This window comes from Sesamum indicum, linkage group LG1, assembly GCF_000512975.1.
Source record: "Sesamum indicum cultivar Zhongzhi No. 13 linkage group LG1, S_indicum_v1.0, whole genome shotgun sequence".
Lineage (NCBI taxonomy): Eukaryota > Viridiplantae > Streptophyta > Magnoliopsida > Lamiales > Pedaliaceae > Sesamum > Sesamum indicum.
Window position 1 is genome coordinate 10617737 of NC_026145.1, and position 24442 is coordinate 10642178.

Below are 24442 nucleotides of genomic sequence, written 5' to 3' on the forward strand. Positions count from 1 at the left end.
CTTCCAACTTGGTAATGTCCCCATGTCTAAAAACTAATCATATTCGGCATAATATTATATTTATGAATATCTAAAAAATATATATAATTTTTTTGTCAGCAGCCTGGTAGCTAGCGTGCCATTTATAGTTTTCACCTACTCAAATAATTTATGGCATTAAATTATAATATACACTGTAACATTTAAATATTTTATTTAATAACATCACTATATTCTCAGTTTTCGGCATGATTCTTGACTTTCAACAAAAACAATAATGATAGCGACAGTATGGTAAGAATTTTCTTATAGACGGAGGGCACTGGCAAGTATGAAAATTGGCATTGATTATCAAGACTCTTTCGTCTATCCTACTTCAATTTGTTGAGGTTTTTGGCAGCCCAAAAAAGTTGACTGCTAGATTCCACAGTGTTTGAAACATACACAAACTGCTCCCAATAATATTTTGTTCTGTAAAATAATACAGACAAGAGATGGGTTTTTCTTTTTTTTTTTTTTAATGGTTGAATATTGATTTGGAGGCAACGTGATTTGTGTTGGACCGTGGCATGTAAGTAGTATTTGTTTTGATATCATATTCTCTAGGAGTTTGTGTTTTTGGTTTTGTTTATAGTATGTTATTTGTTATATAATTTATTTTATTTAAATTTACAGATTGAGTTAATACATCAATAATTTAAATTAATAAGTACGTTCAGACGAGACAAAAAAATAATAAACTATTATCGTAAGAAACATTGCTCAGGAGTTTGTTTATAAGAAGGACATACCTTGCTAGAGTAAGGAGGTCGTGAAATATCAAAGAAAAAGGAAAGAAAAGAAGAAGAATGTAATTCAAAATAATGTTCATTTTCAATAACGGAAATTTTGGGTTATCTAAAATTGGTTTGAGCATTTGAGAAGGTTTGAACACATTTGATGAAAAGTAATATTTGAAATCCCAAAGTCAAGATGACTGCAAGCCCACTTGATTTCAACTTATGGAATCTGTATATTTTTATTAAATTTTAGGTAGAAAAGGAGTTGTCGTATAGTATAATTAAATTGGAAAAGTCCATATATATGGCCAATAAATCAATCCTATTTTATTCAGGGAAAATTGGTCTTGCAAGGTAGTTGAATTTGTGATTAATAACTCAGACTGTTTACCAACAATTCCTTATTTGAATAATGAAGATGAGGTCTCGTAATTAATAACTCGTGAGTTTAAGTTTTACGAATGTACGTAGTTAATTTATTTTTAATAAGAATATATTGTTTATTTATTTATTTTAAAATTATTGGTTGCTTTAAAAATATTGATGTATTGCATATTCAATTTTATAATAATACTTTGATTAATTATAAATAAATTAGTTTTTATTGTACGCGGTTCCCACAAGTATGTAAAAAATTATATTACGAGATGACGAGAAAAAAATTAGTAAGGTGAGGAAAAAGAAAGAAATATGAGAAAAAAAAAGAAATGTAGAGTAAAGTAAGAAAGAAAAGAAAAAAATATAATTGTGGGTTTATTAAAAATATGAGAACTTGTAATAAATATGGAGAATGTGAGAGAGAAAATTAATCGTAACAGAGTTTACTGAAATTATGAAAGTTTTTTAGAATAAAAAATATGAAGAACATGAGAGAGAAAAATGGAGCAGTGGGTTGAGAAAAAAAATAATTAAAAATATTAAAATTACTATTATGAATATTTATTTTAAAGAATAAAATGAATATAAAGATAAAAAAAAATTAATTTTTTTATAATAATATAGATAAATAAATGAGAGGCAAGCAACTGCAATTATAAATTATATTCCATACTTCTCTGGTTGATTAAGTCATCACTAAATTAAAACAATTGAAGTTGGCACCTTATGAATCACCGTGCGATTAGTCAACGGCAGCGATTTGCACGGCCAGGATCATCTGTAATAGACTGAAAAATCTCCACTTTGTAGTTGTTAGTGATTCTTGTAGTAAATAATTATATCCAAATTGTTATTATTTTTCTTATAATAATTGTTTCGGCTAAGTTTTATAATTGTGTAAATATAATGTAATTTGTTGAATCTCACTTGACCCATGAATACTTATCTTAATTGTATACGTTTGTAATAATTTATTATTTTTTTTATTAGTATTCATAGTTTAATTATTAAGAATATATATTCGAATTATAAATTAAAATATTACTTAATTATAGATAATATCGCTTTTGAAAAAAAAAAAGAAAAATTTTCTGCAATTTAAAATATAATTGTTTGTTCTTCAACAAATTAAGATCCTCAATGATCAAACAAAATCATATATGCTTGAAAAAATCATGGAAAGATATAACATTTTAGTTTTGGAATTATGACAAATGTAAAACGGTTTGTAATCTAAAGTTAATAGTGATTTTTAAATCATAAGTTGCAAAAGTTTAGTTGACAGAAGATGTCAGAATTGCAGCCACAGTTATACATATATATATATGTATACATATGTCTGTTTGGAGCAGCAGCATTTAATGCCTTAGCTTGCTCCTCTGCTTCACCGATCCTCCATTACCAATGAACTCTTTCACCCTAAACTCTCCAATTACTCTCCCTTTCCATCCATCACTGCTCCAACCCCACCAGAAAACCATAATCACCATCACTAAGCGCACCCATGTTCCGAAACATGCTTTGCCATATTTGACTCGCTTCAATCACCGGCAAAATCCCATTTCGAAGGTTTTTATGTGATTTTTAGCATTGTGGGTTGTCTTTAATGTTGTTTATTAACTTTCTTGTGTTTGTGATCTTGTAGGTTGTGAGAAGTTCAATGGGCAAAGATAAAGTCTTGGAAGGTAAGAATGCTGCATTGCTGGTTAACACCTGTATTACGCGTAATTTGCCACCGGCGTTGAGTTTAGAGCAAGGATTGGATAGGATTAAAGAGGCTGTTGAGGAGTTGAAGGCCAATCCTCCTTCTTGTTCAAGTGGGATGTACAAATTTCAGGTACTAGCCTGTAATTTATTACTCTATTATGATTTGAGTTTTTGAGCGTTATTTGAAAAGAATCTTGTTATGGTGTCGTAACTGATGAAAACTCTTGTTCCTGTTAGCTTGTTGAAATATTTTATTGTGTTTGTTTGTGGTTCATCCTCTTTACTGAACTCATTGAGCACTTCACTAAATAAGTATATGATCTGGTCAGAGGTTTTCTCTCATTATTTAGCAAATTGAGATCCTTTGACTTATATACCAATCTCTAAGTTTCTCAAGGTTGCTATGTACATCCAATGATATTACTTATAGTGTGATGAACCATCCTTGCATGTGCTTAAAGTTGTAAAGTAGCATCTTTTTATTACATAGTATTTTGGATCAAATGCTTGAAGAATCACATTTTATAAACATTTGCATGTCCTCCAATTTAGGGGGGATGGCAGAGTTTTAAAGCAGCTTTGTGGTGTAGTATTATTTCCTTAGATAATGCATGTGCATGCCCAAAAATTTTTGTGCTTTGCACTTTGCAGTTGTAAAATTCTCTTCAGATCTTCATCATCTTCTACAAAGATGTGAGCTTTGCACTTCCATAGCTTGCAGTGCCTCCAAGTGCAAAAGCGTTGAATTGGTTTTGCTCTCAACCTGAGGCATCAAAGGTATTTCCTTTATTCTTCCTTTCCAATGAGAAGGAGAATCCAACGTATAAATCACTTTCTCTGGGAAGGACCAGGGGGGTTTTTGGTATTGGTTCAGCTGTCAGCTTCAAGCGATCTTCTCCTGATGCTTCAGGAAAACACAATGCTATTCAGAGGTAAACCCATTTCATCTTTAGTTTGTCTCCACATTCTGAATTGAATTAGCTTTATGCCCCTGCTATATTCCCATGTCGGTTAAATGACACTGGTTTCTGTAATTTCCTTATTTATAGACGATCTTATGTCTGTATTCATATCATTATTCCTTTAATCAATGGTCCTGGGAACTCAATAAATCTACTTGGTTGAGGAATGCAGAATGCTGCAGGAAGTTTAAAATAAAAAACAATAGAAAAAGAAAATTACTGGATAAGTCATATGTGGTTGAAGAGATGGCTTATTAGAAAATATATTTTATATGTTTGTAATTGCTTCTGCCCCTCAAGGTACAAGTTTTTGTCACTTTTTTATTTAACTTCTGTCTAATGGTGCTCAACATGAGAGTGGTGGCAGCCATGCATATTACTGAGATGGCCTTCCAAAGTGAGCATATAAGGTTTTAAGTATTAGTATTTTGCCTCAGTCTCTGTCAAGATGCTTAATAGGAATGGGATAAGCAAATGTCTCATTTCGTAATGTTTTAGAGAGAGTTTCAAGAAACATGTGTACAAGGATGTTCCAATCATCTATTACTGGAGACTCTTCAGGACTTAGGTTTCCTAGGATGGGAAGAAACAGAAAATGTTTTCATGCTATTTGTTCTTAGAAAATTTCTTGTGGTACACTAGAATTCAGCATTATAGCCTGTGGTTTCATTGACTTGCAATTGACTTGTAACATGATCTCTAACTAAGTTCTTAAGAGTGGGCTTGACTCTTCAGTACCACAACAATGTCACAGGAAACACCTAGCTCCACCATTTACCTGAACAACAATAAAAGTGATGCCTCCTTTACAGATTTTTGGTTCTATCATTTGGGGAATTAACTACTGTAGTATTGCCTTGTGTCCGCTTAATATCTTTAGAGTCAAATTCTTCTTTGGATGAGCCCACACATAGAATTCTGTCTTCCTTCTGTGGTGTGCATTGCTATGGTCTAATATTAATCAGCCTTTACTTGGTTTGATTCACCATAAGTCACCGAAACAGTATGAAGCAAAAGTAGAGGATGGAGCTTGGGTTTTAGCCTTAACTGCATTGGATTCAGCACATAATCTTTTACTTAGTTTTAAGTTTAGTGGGGGAAAATAATAAATGTCTAATCTAGTATACCAATGTAACTTTTCTGCAGATATCTTCCAGCTGAATCAACATCTTCAAAGGCTTATGGTTTCTTGGATGTCGAGTTTGACACAGAGATGTCTAATATAAAACATCAGAGTGGTTCGTTTTACCTTCTCATTCCCCATGTAAGAAATCATTTCTTTGCGTCTTCACACCATCCTTACTCATGCACTTGTTCCTGTATAATTTAAAAAGTAGGATCCTGAGAGTCCTGGAGTGCTTCTGCCCTGTACTTACAGCACTTCATAATCAGATTTATCTTTTCAACAGATTGAGTTGGATGAATTTGATGATATCTCTTTCCTCGTTGCAACTTTGGCATGGGATGACTCATCAATGTGTACTTTTCGTGAAGCTGTTCAAACATTTGAGGTCTCTTTTGACCAGGTAGTGTGAGTTGTTGCCTCCCGAAATTGTGGTCACAATTTCTTCTGGAATCAAATGACAGAATAATAGAAGCTTATATAGATTCTCTTACAATGCTTCTCTGATTCTGATAAAAGAGGATAGAAACCAAAGAAGTTGCTTGGTTCTCCTTTGTGAATTTCTATTTGTACTTGTTAAAGTGGAGTTTGATACGTGGAGTAGGTTGATTGTTTGTTGATAAATCAGTTGCTAGGTTCATATCCTCACTGTATTTAAAAGTTTAAGATCTGGCTGAGGCAAAATAATTATGTTTCTTCTTACTAACAGTTTCACAGATCAACCTGGTACAGAAGTTGTCTTTGCTGAGCCACAAATTATACTGAAGATTTTTTCTTGTCTTGGTTTTCTAGCCTTTGCCACAGGAGCTGAGACTGAAGTTTATGTCACTCAGCATGTGTAATTTATTTCAATGCCTAGCTTTCCATATAATTTAAACTGTTGTTTCAGTTAAATATTTCACTGTTGATAAGAAGTTGAATGTGTTCATTAACAGTTTCATTCGCATGTTCCTTGTCATCTCTGGTTAATATATCAAATACATCTGTATATTTTTCTTAATGGCTCAGAAGTTCTGCACATCGAGTACATGAGTTGGAATTTGTAAGAAACTTGTAATTTTCAAACTGAAGCTGATTTGGAGCTATACTTGTTTATTGCCTGCTTCATTTTCATTTTTCACTCTCTCTGATCTCATGCATTTTTCTTGCTTCAGGCCAGACATTCCTGTGTCAATTTTAGCCCATTAATTCACTCTTCTCTTCCAAAGTTCAACAATGCACAGGACCACAGGCAAATGGTACGGACAAACTCAACTTCTATTGGAAGTGAAATCAACTGAGATTCATTATTTACCAAGCATTGCTTTTGGCATTTGCATCTGCTCCTTGTTATATCTGTGCCTGTTTGTTGCTGACATAGCAAGGAAATCCAGTTACTAACGTGATTATCATTAGCTTACTCTAGTTGGGATTTATTTTATTTTCATTAGCTAAATCATTTCTCGGTCTTCTCTTATTTCAACTTGAAAGAGGATTTGATTTTCTTCGTATGGATTACTTGCATAGTTTTCTTGAATGATGTATCTGGGTAAATATTTTGGTAGGTACGTATAAATGCTCTCTTACTGGATGGCAGGCATTTTGATACCAGCAATTGTGAACAGGTAGACATCTCCTTATCCTTGTACCTATTATTGTAAGATGCATAAAGTGTAATATTTCTTTCTTTATTATAAACCAGTTTGCTTATTGTCCAAAAGACCATTAACTGACATTTTTAATGCCCATATTCTTACAGGGCGATGCTTCATCTGCTTGCAGTCAGTTCTCTGCAAGACTTTCACCAACTTTATCAATTGGAAATAACATGGTATGGAACAAATTTATGTGGGGAACATTCTCGTCTACTTTCTAGTTTGTTGTATTTGGAATTGGCGTCTGTCCTACTTTTATGGGTCAAAACATAATTCAAATGTCACTATGATCATTTGCAACCCTGATTAGGAACAAATGGTTTTATGATTCTTTTCAATTCTAATAGTTAGCTGATCTTGTTGCACACTTGATGGCACTAAATTCATCTCACTACTAAATTAAAAAAGAGGTTGTGCTGCATTTTCAGTTAATTGAAGTAGTTCTCCCGATGTTACTTCTGGTATTGTTGCTTGATGCAGTTGTTGAAACTTTTGCTTCATTTTGTTGTCTCTTTTCCGCCACCAGAAAGATGAGCCCAATCAAGCCAGCTATTTCACTCAGGATTGTCCCAACATCAATGCTTTGTGGGCGTCCTTAATAGTTGAAGAATGCGTCCGACTTGGTTTGACGGTAAGCCTTACTATGAGAATCTGTTCTGGGCTTTTTGTTTTTCCTACTTTCTAATTTATTCTTTATCTAGTATTTTTGTGTAGCTCCTGGATCAAGGTCATCTCCCCTGACGATCGCTGCTGCTAGTCACCCACTTACAACTTGTATTGCATGCATTGATGAAAGGTCCCTTGCATTTCATGCTCTTGGTTATGCCAAAGGTTCCCAGAAACCAGCAGTCATCATAACGTCATCTGGCACAGCAGTCTCAAATCTTTTTCCTGCTGTGAGTTCTAGATTTCCATAACTATGGCTGTTCTGTATCTCTTCCAAAGTGCATTATTTTGTCAAACTTCTTAAGGGATGTTTTGGTAGAATTATTCCAATGTACATGAGCCATAAAGCAAGCTAGACATCCTTTCTTATGATAAAGTCTTTCTGGATTGATAGCTGTCTGATCAACCAGATCTTTTGCTATTATACTCTCCATTTTGCTTTATATTTGTACACAAATAATTCCATACTACACTTTTAGGTAATTTCATTACTCCTCTTGTAATGTTCTTCTCCGTGACTGTTCAACTTTTTGAATTCATCCAGTTTGCTATTTTAGTTTTGCTCTTTCTCTAATGGTGTCACTTTGTCCTGATATAAAGGTTGTGGAGGCCAGCCAGAATTTTGTACCAATGCTGTTGCTTACAGCAGATCGTCCCCCTGAGCTGGTAGATGTTGGGGCAAACCAAGCAATCAATCAGGTAATAAGGCCACTGCTTTTGCATGTGATGGCATAATTTGTTCATATTCGGTTCATGAAATTGCTGTGAGATACTTGACTATTTTTCTGAGTTCCAGTTACATAATAATTTTTATGCTTCATGTTGATGTACTTTTTGAAATTTAAGAGAATTAGATCATTGACATGCTTGGTTCTCTTACCCAATGTTAGAGAAACTATTGCTGTTATGCTGCATTAACACCTGTCATTAAATTAAGAATGTAGGAGAAAAGGTAGAATGGAATTTCCATGTCTGTCCAGTTTCTTCTTGAATCTCAACCCTGCCTGGACAGAACATGGAGCGATAGTTACTGATTGTTATCTGGATATGATTCGACTAAGTCATATGGGCCACTGCTTTTTGAATTGATTTAAAGTGCATATACACTTTATTGTTGGACAAAACAAAAAAAATAGCCATCTCTTAATTATATTCAATTGCATTTGTTGGTGTTACAGTAAGACAAATGTCTAACTGTTGAGCGTTTGATTTGGGAGTTTAATGACAATGTGATGACTCAGTATGGCTTGCTCCTATAAATCAATTACAAATTTGTCTTTTAGGTCAATCATTATGGAAATTTTGTGAGGCACTTTTTCAGTCTTCCTCCACCTACTGATGATATTTCTGCAAGATTCGTTCTTACCACAGTCGACTCTGCAGTATACAAAGCAACATCTTCACCACATGGTCCTATACATATCAACTGCCCTTTCCGAGAACCACTAGCAAACAGTCCAAGAAATTGGAATCATGACTGTTTAAGTGGATTAGACTGTTGGCTGTCAAATTCTGAACCATTTACCAGATATATTCCATTACAACATTCCTTAGCATGTAATAACATGTATGGGGATATGGCTGAAGTTCTTAAACTGATTCAAGGGGCAGAGCATGGGATTTTAGTATTTGGTTCTATTCAAAACGAAGATGACGTATGGGCAGCTCTTCTACTGGCTAAACACTTGTTGTGGCCAGTTGTAGTTGATGCTCAATCAGGCTTACGGTTGAGGAAGTACTTGTCATCTTTTCTTGATAGCAAGGACATATTATTTGTCGATCAGATGGATCAACTCTTACTGTCAGATTCTGTCAGAGCTTGGATGAAGGCTGATGTCATAATACAGGTAAAATTCAATTTTTTCAGTTAAACAGTTTTTCAAGAGCCCATCCAAAATCAACCCTTTATTCAAATGAGAAACCACATGTTCGTCAAGAATATTTTCTACAAATTGATGTAATGTTAGTTATTAGATGAATTCTGGTGAAGTCCTTTTTTTTTTGTCTTTGTTCTAACAACAGATCGGAAGCCGGATAACAGGGAGACGCATTTCCCAGATGATAGAGCATTGCTCTCCTTGCCCGTATATCATGGTTGATACTCATCCAGGTCGTCATGACCCTTCTCAAATCATGACACACAGGATTCAAAGTACCATCGCTCAGTTCAGTGATTGCTTGATCAAATGTTGCACTCCACGTGTAAGCAAAAAATGGAGGGAATTTATACGTGGATTGGACATGATGGTATGCTTCTGTAGTTAAGGCTTTTGTGTTGAACGTATTCTTATTATTTTTTTGCTTCAATACCATACTGATCAGACTAGCTGCATAAGATTTTGTTTTAAATTCAACTAGAATCTTGGTTTTGATACTTATAGTTTTTATAGTAACAACTTATTGTGTTACTGGAGCTGAGTATTACCATGACTATGTGCCGAAATCATTTTCCTGAAATAACCCTCTCTCCTTTGTAGGCTGCCTGGGAGACATCATTTTTGATTAATTCAGAACAGTCATTGACTGAACCCTATGTCGCACGCAAACTCTTTGAAGCCATTCGGTGTGGATCTGCTTTGTTTTTTGGAAACAGCATGCCTGTGCGTGATGCAGACATGTACGGAAGTAACTGGGTGCAATGTACACACAGTGCTTCACTGATGCTTAGTTCTGGTTTACCATGCCATTGGGTCCAGGTTACTGGAAATAGAGGTGCTAGTGGTATTGATGGTTTGATCAGCACTGCTATTGGATTTGCAGTTGGCTGCAACAAAAGAGTGAGTTAGACCATTTACTTCTGAACTTCTTATGGACATGTAATTTCTTACAAATGATCAATTGCATATAATAACTATTCTGAGTTATGATATTGATGGATGATGCCACTGATTGATGGATCCAACTCTTCCTTTTTTTCCTTAAATGATAGACTTTTAGCAAGATAAATGTGTACCACTAAGTAGTCATTGATTATCTTGTATGTCTTTTTAATATGAAGGTACTTCTTGTGATGGGAGATGTTTCATTTCTACATGATACCAATGGATTGGCACTTCTGAGTCAACGGTAGAAGCTTTGTGTCTTTCAATGACCTTTTTTGGTGAAATTGTCATCTATGCCTTTTATCTGACTTTACCAATATTATTTTTTCTTTCTTCAAGGACTCGCCGGAAGCCAATGGTCATACTTGTGCTTAACAATCACGGTGGTGCAATCTTCAGTCAACTTCCAGTTGCAAATACGTTAGACAGAAGTATATTAGACCAGTTTTTCTACACATCTCACAATGTTTCTATACGTAATCTATGTCTGGCACATGGGTAAGAAATATGAATCTTTATTCTGTTTGATATGGAAATTCAAATGTGAGACAAAGACATTTAAAAACCTTGAAGTTGGTCTCAATGTAGAATTCTTGGAGTGTGTATCAAGCATCTCTACTGATAAAAAATAGTCTATGCAGTGTGAAGCATATACAGGTCAAGACAAAAATGGAGTTGCAGGATGCACTGTTCACATCTCAGAATGAAGATGCTGATTGTGTAGTGGAAGTTGAAAGCGGAATTGATACCAACGTCGAATTTCATAGGTATTTCAGCAAATCAACTTCCCAAATTAACATATTGTTACCTTTTCCCCTATGCTAATACATTCCTTGCCTCTTCAGTAATTTGAGGAACTTTACTCGTCAAGCCTCAGATCATGCTTTAAACACCCTCTTGAAGCTTTCAGCTGCGAATTCCACCTCCAATGGTGATATGTTATACAAAATCAGTAAAATGGAGTACTCACAGTATCGGTGAGCCTTGTGTAACAACCTAAAGCAGGATCATGAAACAATGTAATTTTTTCTAAAAAGTTTTTTTTATCATACTTTTCAACTCATCTATTACAGGGTTCAGCTAAATGCTCCACCTACTTCAGCTTCAAGGAGTTCCAACACAACGTCATACAGAGAAGGTTTTGTTATAAGGCTGTCTCTTGAAGATGGAAGTACTGGATTTGGAGAGGTGACTGTAGTTTTGCTCTTTGCTAAAAGTTTCCATTCTAATGATTACAGAGAGTATAACTAGACCAACTTCTTTCTTCCCAAATAAATGAATCTTTTTTCTTTCCTGACAAGGTGGTATTTCATTTAATATTATGATAATCCAAGCTTAGTTCAGAGTTTTGTTAATGTTACTACTGAATTTAACTACTTTGTCTTCTATTATGTGACATTCTTTCAAAAACTGGCTTCTGTTTCCTGAATTTCTTATGCCACTTTATAGTACTTTATTTTACTGTTTGCAGTCCAAAACCATTTACCTGTTTCTATTTTATTGAAAAGAACATAACAAAACTGTGTTCATGATCCTCAAATGTTAACGCTTGCACAGGTTGCACCTCTTGAAATACACAAAGAAAATCTGGTTGATGTGGAAGAGCAACTTCGGTTTCTTATTCATGTCATAGAAGGAAACACAATTAATAACATCCTACCTCTATTGAAGTGTTCTGTCTCTTCTTGGATATGGAACAGTTTAGGAATTCCGGTAGGTCTTTTTGCAATTTTCCTTCTCATATTTTCTTAGTGCACCAAATTATGCAATATGCAGGAATTGGCTGCCTCGATTAGTTCTTCTTGTATCTTCTTGACCTTGTTTTCGTTTGTGTTTTAATGCATCCAATATACTATAGCCAGGTTCAATCTTTCCCAGTGTCAGATGTGGCTTAGAGATGGCTGTCTTCAGTGCCATTGCTAGTAGACATGGTAGCAGTTTATTGGATATCCTTCATCCTGGGAGGGAAGAATCGTCCACATCCGATGTTCAAATTTGTGCTCTTATTGACTCTTATGGAAGTCCAGCAGACACAGCTTTCATCGCATCCACACTCATTGCAGAGGGGTTTAATGCCTTAAAAATAAAAGTAACATTATTCTCAAAATTTACCCATTGTGAAATGCTTTTGTTTCCAGATTTTGTGGAGCTACAAGAGAGATGCTTTATTTCTGCAGCACATAATCATTGTTATATTTTTTCTATTTTGGGATAGTGACAACTTGAGCTTTCAAATTGTTCTTTCACAGGTAGCACGTCGAGCGGATCCCGCTGAAGATATCGCTGTAATACAAGAGGTGAGAAAGAAAGTGGGCCAACATATTGTACTCCGTGCAGATGCAAATAGGAAATGGACTTATGATGATGCCATTAGATTTGCCTCCAGTGTCAAAGATTGCTCCCTGCAGTATATCGAGGTATGATATTTTACCAACTATAAATGCTTTCAAGCCATAAGAATTTCTCTTTTCCATTGGATATTCTATACCAAGCTCCCTCCAGAATTTGGCATTTCTATCAGTGTTTGTATAGATTTTGTGCTGTTTACAGGAGTATAGATACTTTCCTAGAATTCTGCGACGGCTTGATATTATGAACTATCATGTTCTGAATAAGTTCTTTTCCTTACAATGGGTTTTCAGGAGCCTGTTAACAATGAAGAAGATATAGTGAAATTCTGTGAAGAAACTGGCTTAGCAGTGGCGTTGGATGAAACCATCAACTCTATCAGGGAGAATCATCTCCAGGTCCTCCAGAAATACAACCACTCAGGAGTTGCTGCTGTTGTAAGTAGGATTATGTTTTGGCAATACTATATATCACTTGTAGCCTGGCTGCATTTCCTATCATTCAATATATTGCATCAAGAAGATTTTGCAGGATAAGAGGGTGAACGTAGATTATTGAAATCCAACTAAGGCACTAATGCACATATCTGCTACGTTTGACATTGTAATTTTGTTGGGCTTAGGTAATAAAACCAAGTGTTATTGGTGGCTTCGAGAATGCTGCACTCGTTGCACGATGGGCTCAGCAGCACCGAAAAATGACAGTCGTCAGTGCTGCATTTGAAAGTTCACTTGGTTTGTCCGCCTACATCCAATTTGCTCGATATCTTGACCTGCAAAATGCTGAGATGCAAAAGTTGATGAACAAGGAGGCAGAATTATGTGTGGCGCATGGTTTTGGAACCTATAAGTGGTTTAAGGAAGATGTGACGGTTGAGCCTTTAAATATCCATTATAATCCATCTCACCGCTCTATAGAGGCTGATGCTGTTGATGCTGGTCGGTTACTCCAAAAATGTCAAATAAATCCTGATGTGATTGTTAGAACCTTCACTCATGAACAAGTGAAGGAATATCAATTAGCAGTTGATACAGAAGGTGTCTCATTTTCCACAAATGTGCTTGAAACTGGGGAAAGCATCGACGTAAGTAATAAACTAAATCATCTTTTAGTTTCTCCAAATCTTTATTTTCCAATGATTATCCAGCCAACTGATCTACTACGCCCTGCACAAATTACCAGATCCTCGTACATGTTAAAAACACGTGATTTTTATGATTCTATGATAATTAGTAGTGTTATTGATGTATGACTTCTGCCCAATCAGTTGAACAAATATCCTTACTTTTACAGTTCCTGAAAGTGATGGTGCAATAAATCAACAGCATGTGATAATGAGTAAGGCTAGATCCTAGCAATGAGTGACATTTGAAATTTACAGTAGGAAGAGATAAACTTGTTGAATGATTTTATAAAACTTGAAACTTGAAATACTATTTAACGAAATTCTTATTCTGTACCAGTACTTTGATTTTGATCATATTGATAGACTAAGCCAGCTAAGTTCTTTTTGTTATCATTCTTACCTTCCTATCAATGCAGGGTAGTACCGTCGTTTTTCTTCATGGCTTTCTAGGAGCTGGTAGAGACTGGACTCCCATCATGAAGGCCATGTCAGGCTCCACCAGATGCATTGCAATTGACCTTCCTGGTCACGGGGGATCAAAGTTGCAATATCAAGGCAATGACGTTTCAGACCGACCAAATTTATCAATTGATGTGGTGGTTGATATCTTATGCAAGGTATTGAATAATCTTACTCCTGGAAAGGTTATACTTGTCGGGTACTCGATGGGAGCCAGGATCGCGTTATACACAGCCCTAAAACGCAGTGATAAGGTATAAAATTATATGCCAAAAATGTATTCTGGCGCAACTCTGATTTTTAACCAATCATAAGTGTCTAACAATGTGCTACAATAAAAGGTCGAAAGAGCTGTGATAATTTCTGGAAGCCCGGGTCTGATAGATAACGATGCAAGAGCAACCCGTAAAGCAAAAGATGACTTCAGAGCTAGTATTCTTGTCTCAAATGGCTTAGAATTTTTTATACAGACTTGGTATGCTGAAGTACTATGGGCCAGGTAATGGATTGTTCCTTTGTGCATTTGAATCCACTTATTGCTTTGATAGATTTCATAGTTGAATATATTAACATATTGTCACCAATATTTTTATGATACAGCTTTAGAAGCCATCCAAAGTTCGAGCAGATAGTGACCAATCGTTTGCAGCATGATGACTTACACACTCTTGGCAAAATTCTATCTGATTTAAGCATCGGAAGGCAGCCGTAAGTTTCCAAAATCTTGGGTCATTACTAAAAATTATAAATTTCAACTCACTGTGAGTTGAGCTTCCCTTTTCAGAATGCTTTCACGACATTGAGTTTTGCCCTTATGATGCCCATATAATTAACTTTTTCATTCGATACAAACTGTGTCAGTGTGAATTATGTTGATTTGAGTTATTTGTATTGTTATCCATGCAGAATCATAATGTTTCTAGTTGTGATGTTTATTCTACTATAAGAAAGATAAGAAATGCAACTATTTCACACAGCAAAGAACTCAACTGACTGATGACATTTTAGCAAAACGCGAACTTGTTTGCTTGTTATACTGTCTTGCTGATCTTACGTGCTTGAGCGCTGATCCTGCTTAACATTACGTAATATATCATCATTTTCAGTTCTTAGGCAGACATATTGAACACTCTCTCTGTTCCTTTAACTCAGTCCTTGTATGCACTTACAAGTTCATCTTTTCCTTGCTTACTTTCTTATAATAGATCATTGTGGGAAGATCTGAAGACCTGCAAAGTGCCTCTTCAGCTTATAGTGGGAGAAAAGGACGCCAAATTCAAAGCAATCGCTCGTGATATGCACACTAGAATCAACCATGAAAATGGAAGTTCCGATTCACCACCAGTTGTTGAAATTCCAAATGCCGGGCATGCTGTTCATCTTGAGAATCCCCTTGCTGTTATCACTGCTATAAGGCAGTTTATGAAGAGAACGAAGAATACTTAATTTCTTTCAAAAGAATACATCTGGATCATTTCATTCTTTTCAACCATAAATAAATTAATTGCAACCACATAAAAATAATCTTTACTGTTTGTTCCCTTGAACAAACATCTGATCATATTTTCTAGAGAACGTTATGTGTTTCAACTCCAGTTCAAATGTGTTCTTTTTCTTGGAGGGCTCATTTAGCGCTCAAGCTATGTTTCAAGTTTCCTGTTCCTTGTACTTGTGATATTACTAAAAATTTAAAATAAACATATGAATGGACTATTTGCAAGTACATAAAGAAATCATAGAAATAGGCAAGCTTGAAACTAAAACTTTCCAGAAAAGTGAGAACCTTTTCATATTCTTGGTTAAAATTAATATTCATGTGCCTCATGGCCATATTGGAAACAAAAAATATGAGGCACAATGTCAACTAGCTAATTTAGCCATTTCAAGAAAGTTATTCCTAGAAATCATATTGTACAATGAACAGAAGTTTGAGGGGGTCCTTTTCTTGGATCACTACTATAATTTACATCCTCACCAACGCTAATTTCACCGTAAGAACCTGCAGTTCGAATTTCAACGTCCGGCCATGCAGACTCTTCTTCCTGATCAAGTCTAGGGGGACTTGAAAATGAAATGAATCCCTTCTCTTCATGAGCAAATCTTGTCAGAGACTTACTGAATGGAAACACACTGCACGAGATAGTTCTCCGGGATGTACAGTCTGCTGGATACAGAGACTGGAAGATTGACGAAAACCGGACTTCTGCATGATCCAGTGTGCTGAAAGAGTCTCTGGTGCTCTCGGTGGTAAATGATGAGTCGTCTGAGCTAGTAAATGGGGACCAGTCACTAGATGTAACATCTGAGAACCCGGCATAATTTTTCAAAGATCTATTTCTATTTTCTCTAATAAGGATTCCTCTAGAGATGTTGGTATAGTCTACATTTGTCTCTAACCTATGATCCGAAACTAAGTTGTGATTTAGTTTGCTCTGTTCAGGTCTTGAAGACCTTTGGATTTCTGATAGGTCGTGCTTAGGGATGCCAGAATTCCGACGCCGGCTGGCCTTCATGTTAGAACCTCTAGCAGGGGCCAAGCGAGGGTATGACCTGGAGAAAAGCAAATGTCAAAACCCCACGGAAAGTGAAAACAGAATCCAAACTTGTAATTCAATCAATAGATCCAAAATTTCAAATCCGTCACAAGAAATCTACTAAGTTGTTTGACTAACTTAAGTTATGATAAATTTCAAGTCCTTGACTCCCAGTTTGAATTATTTTTTGAGTCATTATGGTGTATTCAATAAATTCTTTCCAAATCCAACTCTTTTTATCCAAACATACCATATCACATTCCCCTATCTTACCCGGATTCTGAAGCTTACCTCATGTAGAACAGAATATATGCACCTTCTGACATCACGTGGCTCAATTCTACCGGCTGGACCTGCCAACCAAGCCACAAATGGAAATTGAGAGACCTTATCAAACAGAAATTAAAGTCCAATAAACAGATATGAACCACAATACATCAGTAAAGTGCAATAAAGTCAAGAACACAGATTCCAGTATTCAGTACAGAAGAGAATACTTTACGAAAACAAGAAACCAGACTAGATTACATGGTAGTCATGCACACACTGCATTGAGCCTCTAGAAGAGTTTACCTCAGTATCATCAACCCTGAACCAATTGCCTTGCAGATCTTTCACATATGATATGTAATGACCGGAAAACGATGCATTTGATGTATCTAGGTGCACAACAACACCGTAAAGCATGTAAAGCGGAGGTATGTCGTCAGTCCCAGTCATAAATGGAATCATATCCAGCATTTCCGGAAAAGTGATGCATTTATTAATCTTCCCGTAATTTCCCTCCTGATAATTAAAACATGGGTCAAAAACCAATATAAAAAACGAGAAGGTAAGTAACAAAAAACAGAAATAAAGAAAATAAATATCCAACATGCATATAAATCCTACTTCATTGTGTGAATCTCAGAATGTAACTTCCGAAGGATTAATAGTTATATCAATTAAGTACTTAAGCCTTCTCACGATATTGCAAACTAATTGATAAAGAAACGGATGATTGGAATAAAACAAAGAAAAAACAATACCTGAAATCTCTTCAAGACAATGGTCATGATATTTGGAGCCTCTTGTATGCTCAATTGCTTCCGTGCTCGAACATATGTAGCACACCTTTTATTCAATTATATTAAGAACCACAAATATGATCGAGTAAACTGGGATTTACGTTCTAAAAGAGCGTGATGAAGGGTTAGCATACCTTGTGCATCTATACATGTTCTCTCCATCAAGCTCTTCTGAACTAGTGAACTGAGTCAGCGCATCCTCCAATGATTTAACCCAACCAAATATCTCCAAAGTAAGATCCATAATATTCTCGCACCGCTCTGACTCATGGTGACATCTCAAACATTTAACCTGACGAAAGGTTTATTCAGTTTAGTCTTACTATAGAATACAACAGTTGGCAGAAAAGGCATCTGACAATGAAATATCTAGGAGTACCTAAGGGATCAACCACCTTTGATCTAAGACATCCTCCAAACATATGTTGTATAAAAGTAGTATCCTGCAGCCTGGGCTCAACAAAATTTTCTCCCCCAAATCCTTCCAAGCATATTGATTGCATTGAGGCCACAAGAAGCCTGAGAATGCAAGGCACTAGATGAAGTTAACTATGATCATTATACCCAGAATGAAATGAAGAGGTTCTGAAATAAGTTTAAATTTGATAGTCAACCAGCAAATAAGGCTTGTATTTTAAGGTTTCGACAAAGAGTATAAATAAACTGGAAGCACTCTAGCAAATGCATCAAGATACACCTAAAGATTCAAGGGGTAGGGGTGAGAAGTAATAATGAGATTTTTTTTTGTTTAAGTGCTTAAAGACCTTAAAAACTCATGAGCATCTTCCTGACTTCCGTCCCCAATCTGGGAATTTAGACTTCTAATGTACATAAGAATATTCATGGGTGACAGAGGGCCACCACTTTCTCTCAGCATCAATGCAAGCTGCTCAAGCTCACACATGAGGCACCAATCTTTCGCACATCCTGGCATGTACATAAGACGTCAATAAACTTTGTCCTACTAAAGAGTACCACAATTAGCACTTAGGAAGAAGCAAGTACCAGCTCTAGAATGTGATTGTCGAAGAAGGTAAACAATCAGAGGCTTTGTGCATGTCAGACACTGCAATACGGCATTGGCATAGCAACTGCACAAGAAGAAAAGCTGATAATATTATATTTTCACACTATGTGATTTTTCAATTGTTTATTCTGTAAGATGAAAACATCTGGAAGCACAAAATGTAGTTTTTACCTATTCCCACAGTTCACAAGTCCTCTAGGTGTCATGTTGAAAACTTCAAACTTAAAGCACTTCACAAATTCTTCATAGGGAAAAATCATCTGGTAGTTCAGAAACGTTCAATATGATGAGTTTCCTGGTGAAGTCATCAATCAGGCGGCAAGGCTAATTGTGCAGCTAGGACAAAATAGAATCAATCCTTTTTCCAATCTTATGAATAGTTCCATTTATCTCATGACATGTTACTGATGCACCCCACATTTTCTGTGCAACTCATGCATAGATCATTTCTGAAAACTGACCTTCACTTTTCTGTGGCTATTGGTACTATCTTCTGAATGTCGCTGCTGGTCAATTTTCGTGGACTTTTTCATACCCATCATCCTCATGATTCCCAGGTTTGCGACCCTATTACAGTCCTGTATGTTTACCTTCGTTGTAGCAATTCCTGCATCAAAATAGCTTGGTAAAGGTAAGAGCAACTGCCTTCTACTACAAGGTAAAAACTGTACAACAACCTACTTGACTCATCAGCATTTTGAACTTCTACACTTGTATCTGAAGATGGTGGTTCTTTAAACACTTTCACCCTTGATTTTGGAGATTTATGCGGTTCAATTCCATGAGAATTCGAAATAATTCTTGATTTGTTACTTCTTTTCACTGAAGTCTTCTGAGAGGAATTAAAGCCTTTCATTTCATCGCAGCAGGGGATTCTTTTCTGGTACAAGTAATCTCCGTTTCTCAAGTCCATTTGAGTGTCATATGCATTTGTGTCACTCCTTGCTGCAGTTGATGAGTTTAAAATCCCATAATTATTTCCACTACCAATTACATTTAAGCTTTCACTTTCTGTTGTGCCACTTTCCAGCAAGGTACTTCTTAGACCACCATATGCTTTCTCAGCTGCAGGAAGAACGTTAGCATGATGTTCTGACAGGACACAATCACCTTCCCTCAGCTGCAACAACAATTACTATAATATTTGAGAAAATGAACAATTACAAATAATTTAAGCTAATATCCATCTATATATGGAGAAAATATATAGAATCATAATGGAACAAAGAAAAATATCTCACGTAAGCATCTTCCGGTGACTGAACGAGCGGGGGGTGAGTAAAACAAAACCCAGAGACTTCCTTAGGGGACTTTAATGCAGCACGATCTGCTTTTCTTGATGAGTCTCTATTGCCTTTAAGCAATGAGCAGATCTCTGTAGATCGTCGATTAATGACAGATTTCCCAGCTGTACTTGGCATCACGCTTGAGGCAGTTGCAGAGGTTAATGTAGTTGAGGGAGGAGAAACAACATCCTCTAAAGAAGCCTTATCAACACTTGGCTGCCACATGTTGTATTGGGATGAACATTGTTCCATAGTTTTATCACATGATAATGAGGTCCCTTGATAAGATCCTTCACTTGGTATAGGCTTCAGACATGACCTCTGGCAGTCCTTCCCCAATTGCTCGCACTCGAGCTTGTGAACTTGCCTCCAATGAGAAATCTGACACCTTCCAGAACTGCATGGATATTGTAAGTTTATAATGATACTATAATGATCTAGCTGGCAATTGACCTAAGATTCCGAATCCCCAAAAAATTTCCATGTCCTATCTACATCAGTCTACATTATGTTAAATTTATTTCTGAAAGACACAGGAAAACTATTGACGTAATAAATTGCTTGGACTCTGGCCAACCAAAAGAAAGAATTGCCGACGCAAAAAGTTACTTAGAGATGATCAAATATACTGAAGTTTCACTTGAAGTCTTCAACCTCAATCTCGATTTGTCACAATGAAAAGGAATCTGTTGTTAATGCAGCAAACTGCAGACTATGTAAAAATCTTTTGCCAAGATCATTTTCATAATGAAAAATATCTTCAAAGAGGACAGGTTTTTTCTGGGTCCAGTACCCAGCCTCTTGTGTACAAGTGAAGCTTTTCAGGAAATCATATAGGCGCAAATTTGCGTTTAACTTCACGACAAGTGAATTTATATCATGAGATAAGTGAAGAACTTGGCATACCAATACCAAACAGACTTGCATTGTGAGCAACGAGTCTTAGCTGGGCCAAAGCATCTGGCACACTGACGAATTCCACTTTTTGGAAAATGCACCACAGACATAACACGGCCAACAGCCATATCCTTGGCTTGCAGAGCTTCCTCAGCCGCTCCTTCAGTGATCAAACTTGACCTCTCTTTCCTTTTTGCAGTCTCACTCCATTTTCCTAGTACGAAATAACTAACCAGGGGAAGCACAACAAAGACAAGAAACAGAGCTGGTATATCGGTTTCCCTTGGCTCAAGCATGTCCCAACAAGCATACTCATGTCCTGTACACACCCGAAAACGAAACCCTTCCAAACAACAAACTTCCTTTAGCTACACAATCCCAGTCTGTTAAAAACTCAGGCATTAATTATATATACACTATTCATCATATGCCGCATCTTAGTGCTGGTGCACCTCACCTGAGAAACAAAAATGTGGTTTTGGATGAGAAATTTACCACTGCTCATACTGTAATTCATTTAAAACATGAAAATACAAAGAGTTATTGACAGCAGTAGCAACAACAATAGTAAATACATAAATGCTTAACCCGGAAACTCCAAAATTGATTTGTTTTGACGACATTCCTATGGTTGATTATTTAACAGATGAATCTAATGATCATTCGGAACATGAACACAAAGTTACATCTTTATTTTCACGTCATAGCTGACCAACCAACAAGGAAGAGTGCTGTCAATTTCTTCACAATATACCGGAACAATTAAAAATAAATAAACATTTAATATGCAGGATCTTGACATTTACATTTCCGAGAGAGGGATTACTCCAAATCATTTCATGCACAGACAAAGAGTGCTTTGTACAAATGAAACCCAGGATACACGCAGAGGTGCCAAATGATGTATCTCGGAACTTATGCTAGATATGGTGGCTGTTCAATTTCCGCTCCCTGGTTAGTTTCTCCATCACAACATCAAGAAGATGACTGACTTGAATCAAGAAAACATACTTAGCTCAACCAAGTAACCTCACTATTCAGGAAAATACAATTCTAGGAATTGAATTTACAGTCACATACTGAGAAATCAAGACAACCAACATTCTTGAAGTAACCTAGAAAAGCACTGAAAACATCTCCTGTAGAGAAATATTGACGGACACAATAAGATTCAGGGTACTTGCTAATTTTTCTAAGAACATAGAGCATTACCAGCTAGATGCCTTCAAAACAGCATGAAAATGCTCTCCAGGTGAAATGTGAATAAAATAACTTTCGTTTTCTAGATTACAGAATTATCAAACTGCTCAATTTTACCATTCTGAGTACAAGTGATTGGCTAACTGCTCACAATTATTAATCTTCTTGTATTAGCTCACGAGGTTTTCCATCTCCAGATTCATGAGTTTCCTTTTTGTATGCCTTGCACAAAATAGGTCTTTACAAGATAGTTTTTGCAATGAGAAGCTCCCGTAAAATCATCAAAAAACTATTTTGCAGTCAAGAATGATGACTTTTGAAAAGTCAGATACATTTAAAAGGACATTGAGAAAGATAAGATTCATCCATCTAGCCAATGGCTTCAAACATAGGTGAAACACAAATGATATGCATCCAAGTGCCTACAACAAACGAAATGTTCTGTGGCCTGTTCCTGCAGCGCGAACGAGTAAACAAAACTGATGCAACAGTAATCCGAGAAAGAAATATTTGTAACCAAGATGCAAATCTTGAAGCTTTACTTTTCACAAATATAAGTTCTTGCTCCACCTGTCGATAAGAAACTTCACTAGAACCACCTTTCATTTACTTCGCATACGACAAGAAACTTAAAGTTACATTCAATCACATTGTGGTTTCATGAAAACACGTGGCATAAACTCCGGAAGAAAATGTTAACTTTCCCTGACATAGAAGGTTGTTACAAACAGGGCAACTGATCAAGAATGACAAGAAAAATTCTTCCGACAGACAAAGTTAGAAATCAAAAGCACCACTTATGGTAGGCATAAAACTCCAATGAGATAACACTGCAGTAATTTAAATAAAAGAGAGAAATAAAAAAAAAAAAAAAAAAAACAAAACACCTAGGCATAAAACTCCAATGAGATAACACTGCAGTAATTTAAATAAAAGAGAGAAATAAAAAAAAAAAAAAAAAAAAAAAAAAAAAAAAAGCATAACAAAGCACTGTTCCAGTATAAACAACCTTGTAACTCGGAAAGAAAGTTCTTCACTGGAACCAATCAAATTCAAAACGTTCTCCAGATTCTGTCATTTAATCGAACAGGATTCAGAAATAAATGAACCCCTAAAATCCACATTTCTTTCTACCGAAATCTCTTAATAATAAAATTTAACCCACATTAATTCTTTTCCTCCACAAAGATTCAATTTTTCCAAACATCACATCATTAAAAAGATCTAATCTTTGTGAAGCTTTCAAGAGAACAACCAAATCCCACATCATAAAGATACTTAAACTCAAAGATTTATTGACAAAACACAAACTCATACTCATTCGCACACAAACACAAGTACACATACACATACACATTCAATCACATACCCATGGATAATATATATGTATATATATCAACATATGAAGAAAAATCCATCGTACAAAAAATGAAAGAAGCATAAGTCTGATTAGATTGTACCTTTATTTTGAGTTCTCAAATGGTGAGAGAAACCGCAGCCTAATTAGCCTTCAACTGCAGAAAACACAGTTTCACACTAAGCTTTCTTCTTTGTTCAACTTTTAAGGCCCCGGGGTATACTTCCCTGTGACCCACTCACAGATACACCCTCTGCATGGTCTAGTACTCACACGTGGATCTTTCCCATTGGTTGGAAAGTTTGAAAAAGTGGGACCTTGGAAACTCATGAAAGTGTCTAATCAACACTTTTTCTCTTGCTCGAATGAACTCTTTTGTGGAATTTTATATTATTTTCTAGAAAATAATGAGCGAAAATAAGCAATGCTACATTACTATTTTTTTAAATTATTTTTTAGAAGCATATCTTAAAGTAATTCTTTTGGAACTTAATATATTTTATTAATTTTTTATGATTTAAATTATAAAGTTATTATGATTATCACTTTATAAGTTCAATTATTTTGCGTCTTATTCAAATAATTTACAATTCTAATATTATTAACATCCGTTTATGTTTTCATTTTCAATTTTCAATGTTTGAAGCAGTAATTAAAATAAAAATATATCTATTTATATATATTCTTATTGAAAATATATTAATTTCACACCACGATTTAATACAAACACAATTTTATTAATTAATCCAAATATCTTCTTATTTCATACAAAAAAAAAATATACAAAATTAAAAATACATATTTTTCAAAAATTAAAATCATAAACAAACATTAGAGGATCATAACAAGTACTAATATACATAAACTTGGGAAAAAAAAAACTCTTGATACGTGTGAGAAGCCACCATTCAAATATTTAAAAATAATAGATTCATGTTGGACACACTCATAATGTTCAAATACAACATAGGTCAAACGTTGTCTTATTACGAAATCGAGAACACTACTTTCAGGTGTGGGTCCGACGCATTATAAAATAATAAAATTAATATCTAAATTAATGCATAAATTTAAATTTTGATAATAATTA

At 35.5% G+C, this 24442-nt stretch overlaps 2 protein-coding genes across 2 annotated transcripts; one reads left to right on the forward strand and one right to left on the reverse strand.

The window, feature by feature from the left end:
• On the forward strand, positions 2415–15684 carry LOC105161713 (protein PHYLLO, chloroplastic). Its single transcript, XM_011079506.2, has 28 exons — positions 2415–2705; positions 2782–2973; positions 3558–3775; positions 4952–5069; positions 5215–5331; positions 6083–6166; positions 6473–6532; positions 6667–6738; positions 7089–7193; positions 7264–7458; positions 7829–7927; positions 8512–9075; positions 9251–9475; positions 9706–10005; positions 10227–10294; positions 10390–10548; positions 10692–10817; positions 10896–11027; positions 11124–11238; positions 11608–11763; positions 11909–12139; positions 12300–12467; positions 12693–12836; positions 13022–13483; positions 13942–14238; positions 14326–14483; positions 14585–14692; positions 15190–15684. The coding sequence occupies exons 1-28, from the start codon at positions 2541–2543 to the stop codon at positions 15428–15430; spliced, it is 5079 nt and encodes a 1692-aa protein (XP_011077808.1). The 5' UTR covers positions 2415–2540; the 3' UTR covers positions 15431–15684.
• Positions 15845–23567, reverse strand: LOC105161723 (ubiquitin carboxyl-terminal hydrolase 15). Its single transcript, XM_011079519.2, has 14 exons — positions 23456–23567; positions 20805–21252; positions 19854–20295; positions 19294–19732; positions 19074–19219; positions 18784–18872; positions 18591–18676; positions 18350–18512; positions 17981–18104; positions 17720–17877; positions 17547–17631; positions 17092–17304; positions 16810–16871; positions 15845–16534 (listed from the first exon to the last, which is right to left on the reverse strand). Exons 2-14 carry the CDS (start codon positions 21089–21091, stop codon positions 15889–15891), a joined length of 2940 nt encoding a protein of 979 aa, XP_011077821.1. The 5' UTR covers positions 21092–21252; positions 23456–23567; the 3' UTR covers positions 15845–15888.

Bases quoted from the DNA above. Each gene is read 5' to 3' on its own strand.
- LOC105161723 (XM_011079519.2), bottom strand. From the start codon at position 21,091: ATGCTTGAGCCAAGGGAAACCGATATACCAGCTCTGTTTCTTGTCTTT. The intron at 18,105-18,349 runs GTCTTTAAGCAC...TTGCATTCTCAG, and splicing joins GATGCTCATGAGTTTTTAAG to GCTTCTTGTGGCCTCAATGC. The intron at 17,878-17,980 runs GTGGTTGATCCC...ACCTTTCGTCAG, and splicing joins GAGGATGTCTTAGATCAAAG to GTTAAATGTTTGAGATGTCA.
- LOC105161713 (XM_011079506.2), top strand. From the start codon at position 2,541: ATGAACTCTTTCACCCTAAACTCTCCAATTACTCTCCCTTTCCATCCA. The intron at 6,167-6,472 runs GTACGGACAAAC...ATATTTTGGTAG, and splicing joins CACAGGACCACAGGCAAATG to GTACGTATAAATGCTCTCTT. The intron at 7,459-7,828 runs GTGAGTTCTAGA...CCTGATATAAAG, and splicing joins TCTCAAATCTTTTTCCTGCT to GTTGTGGAGGCCAGCCAGAA.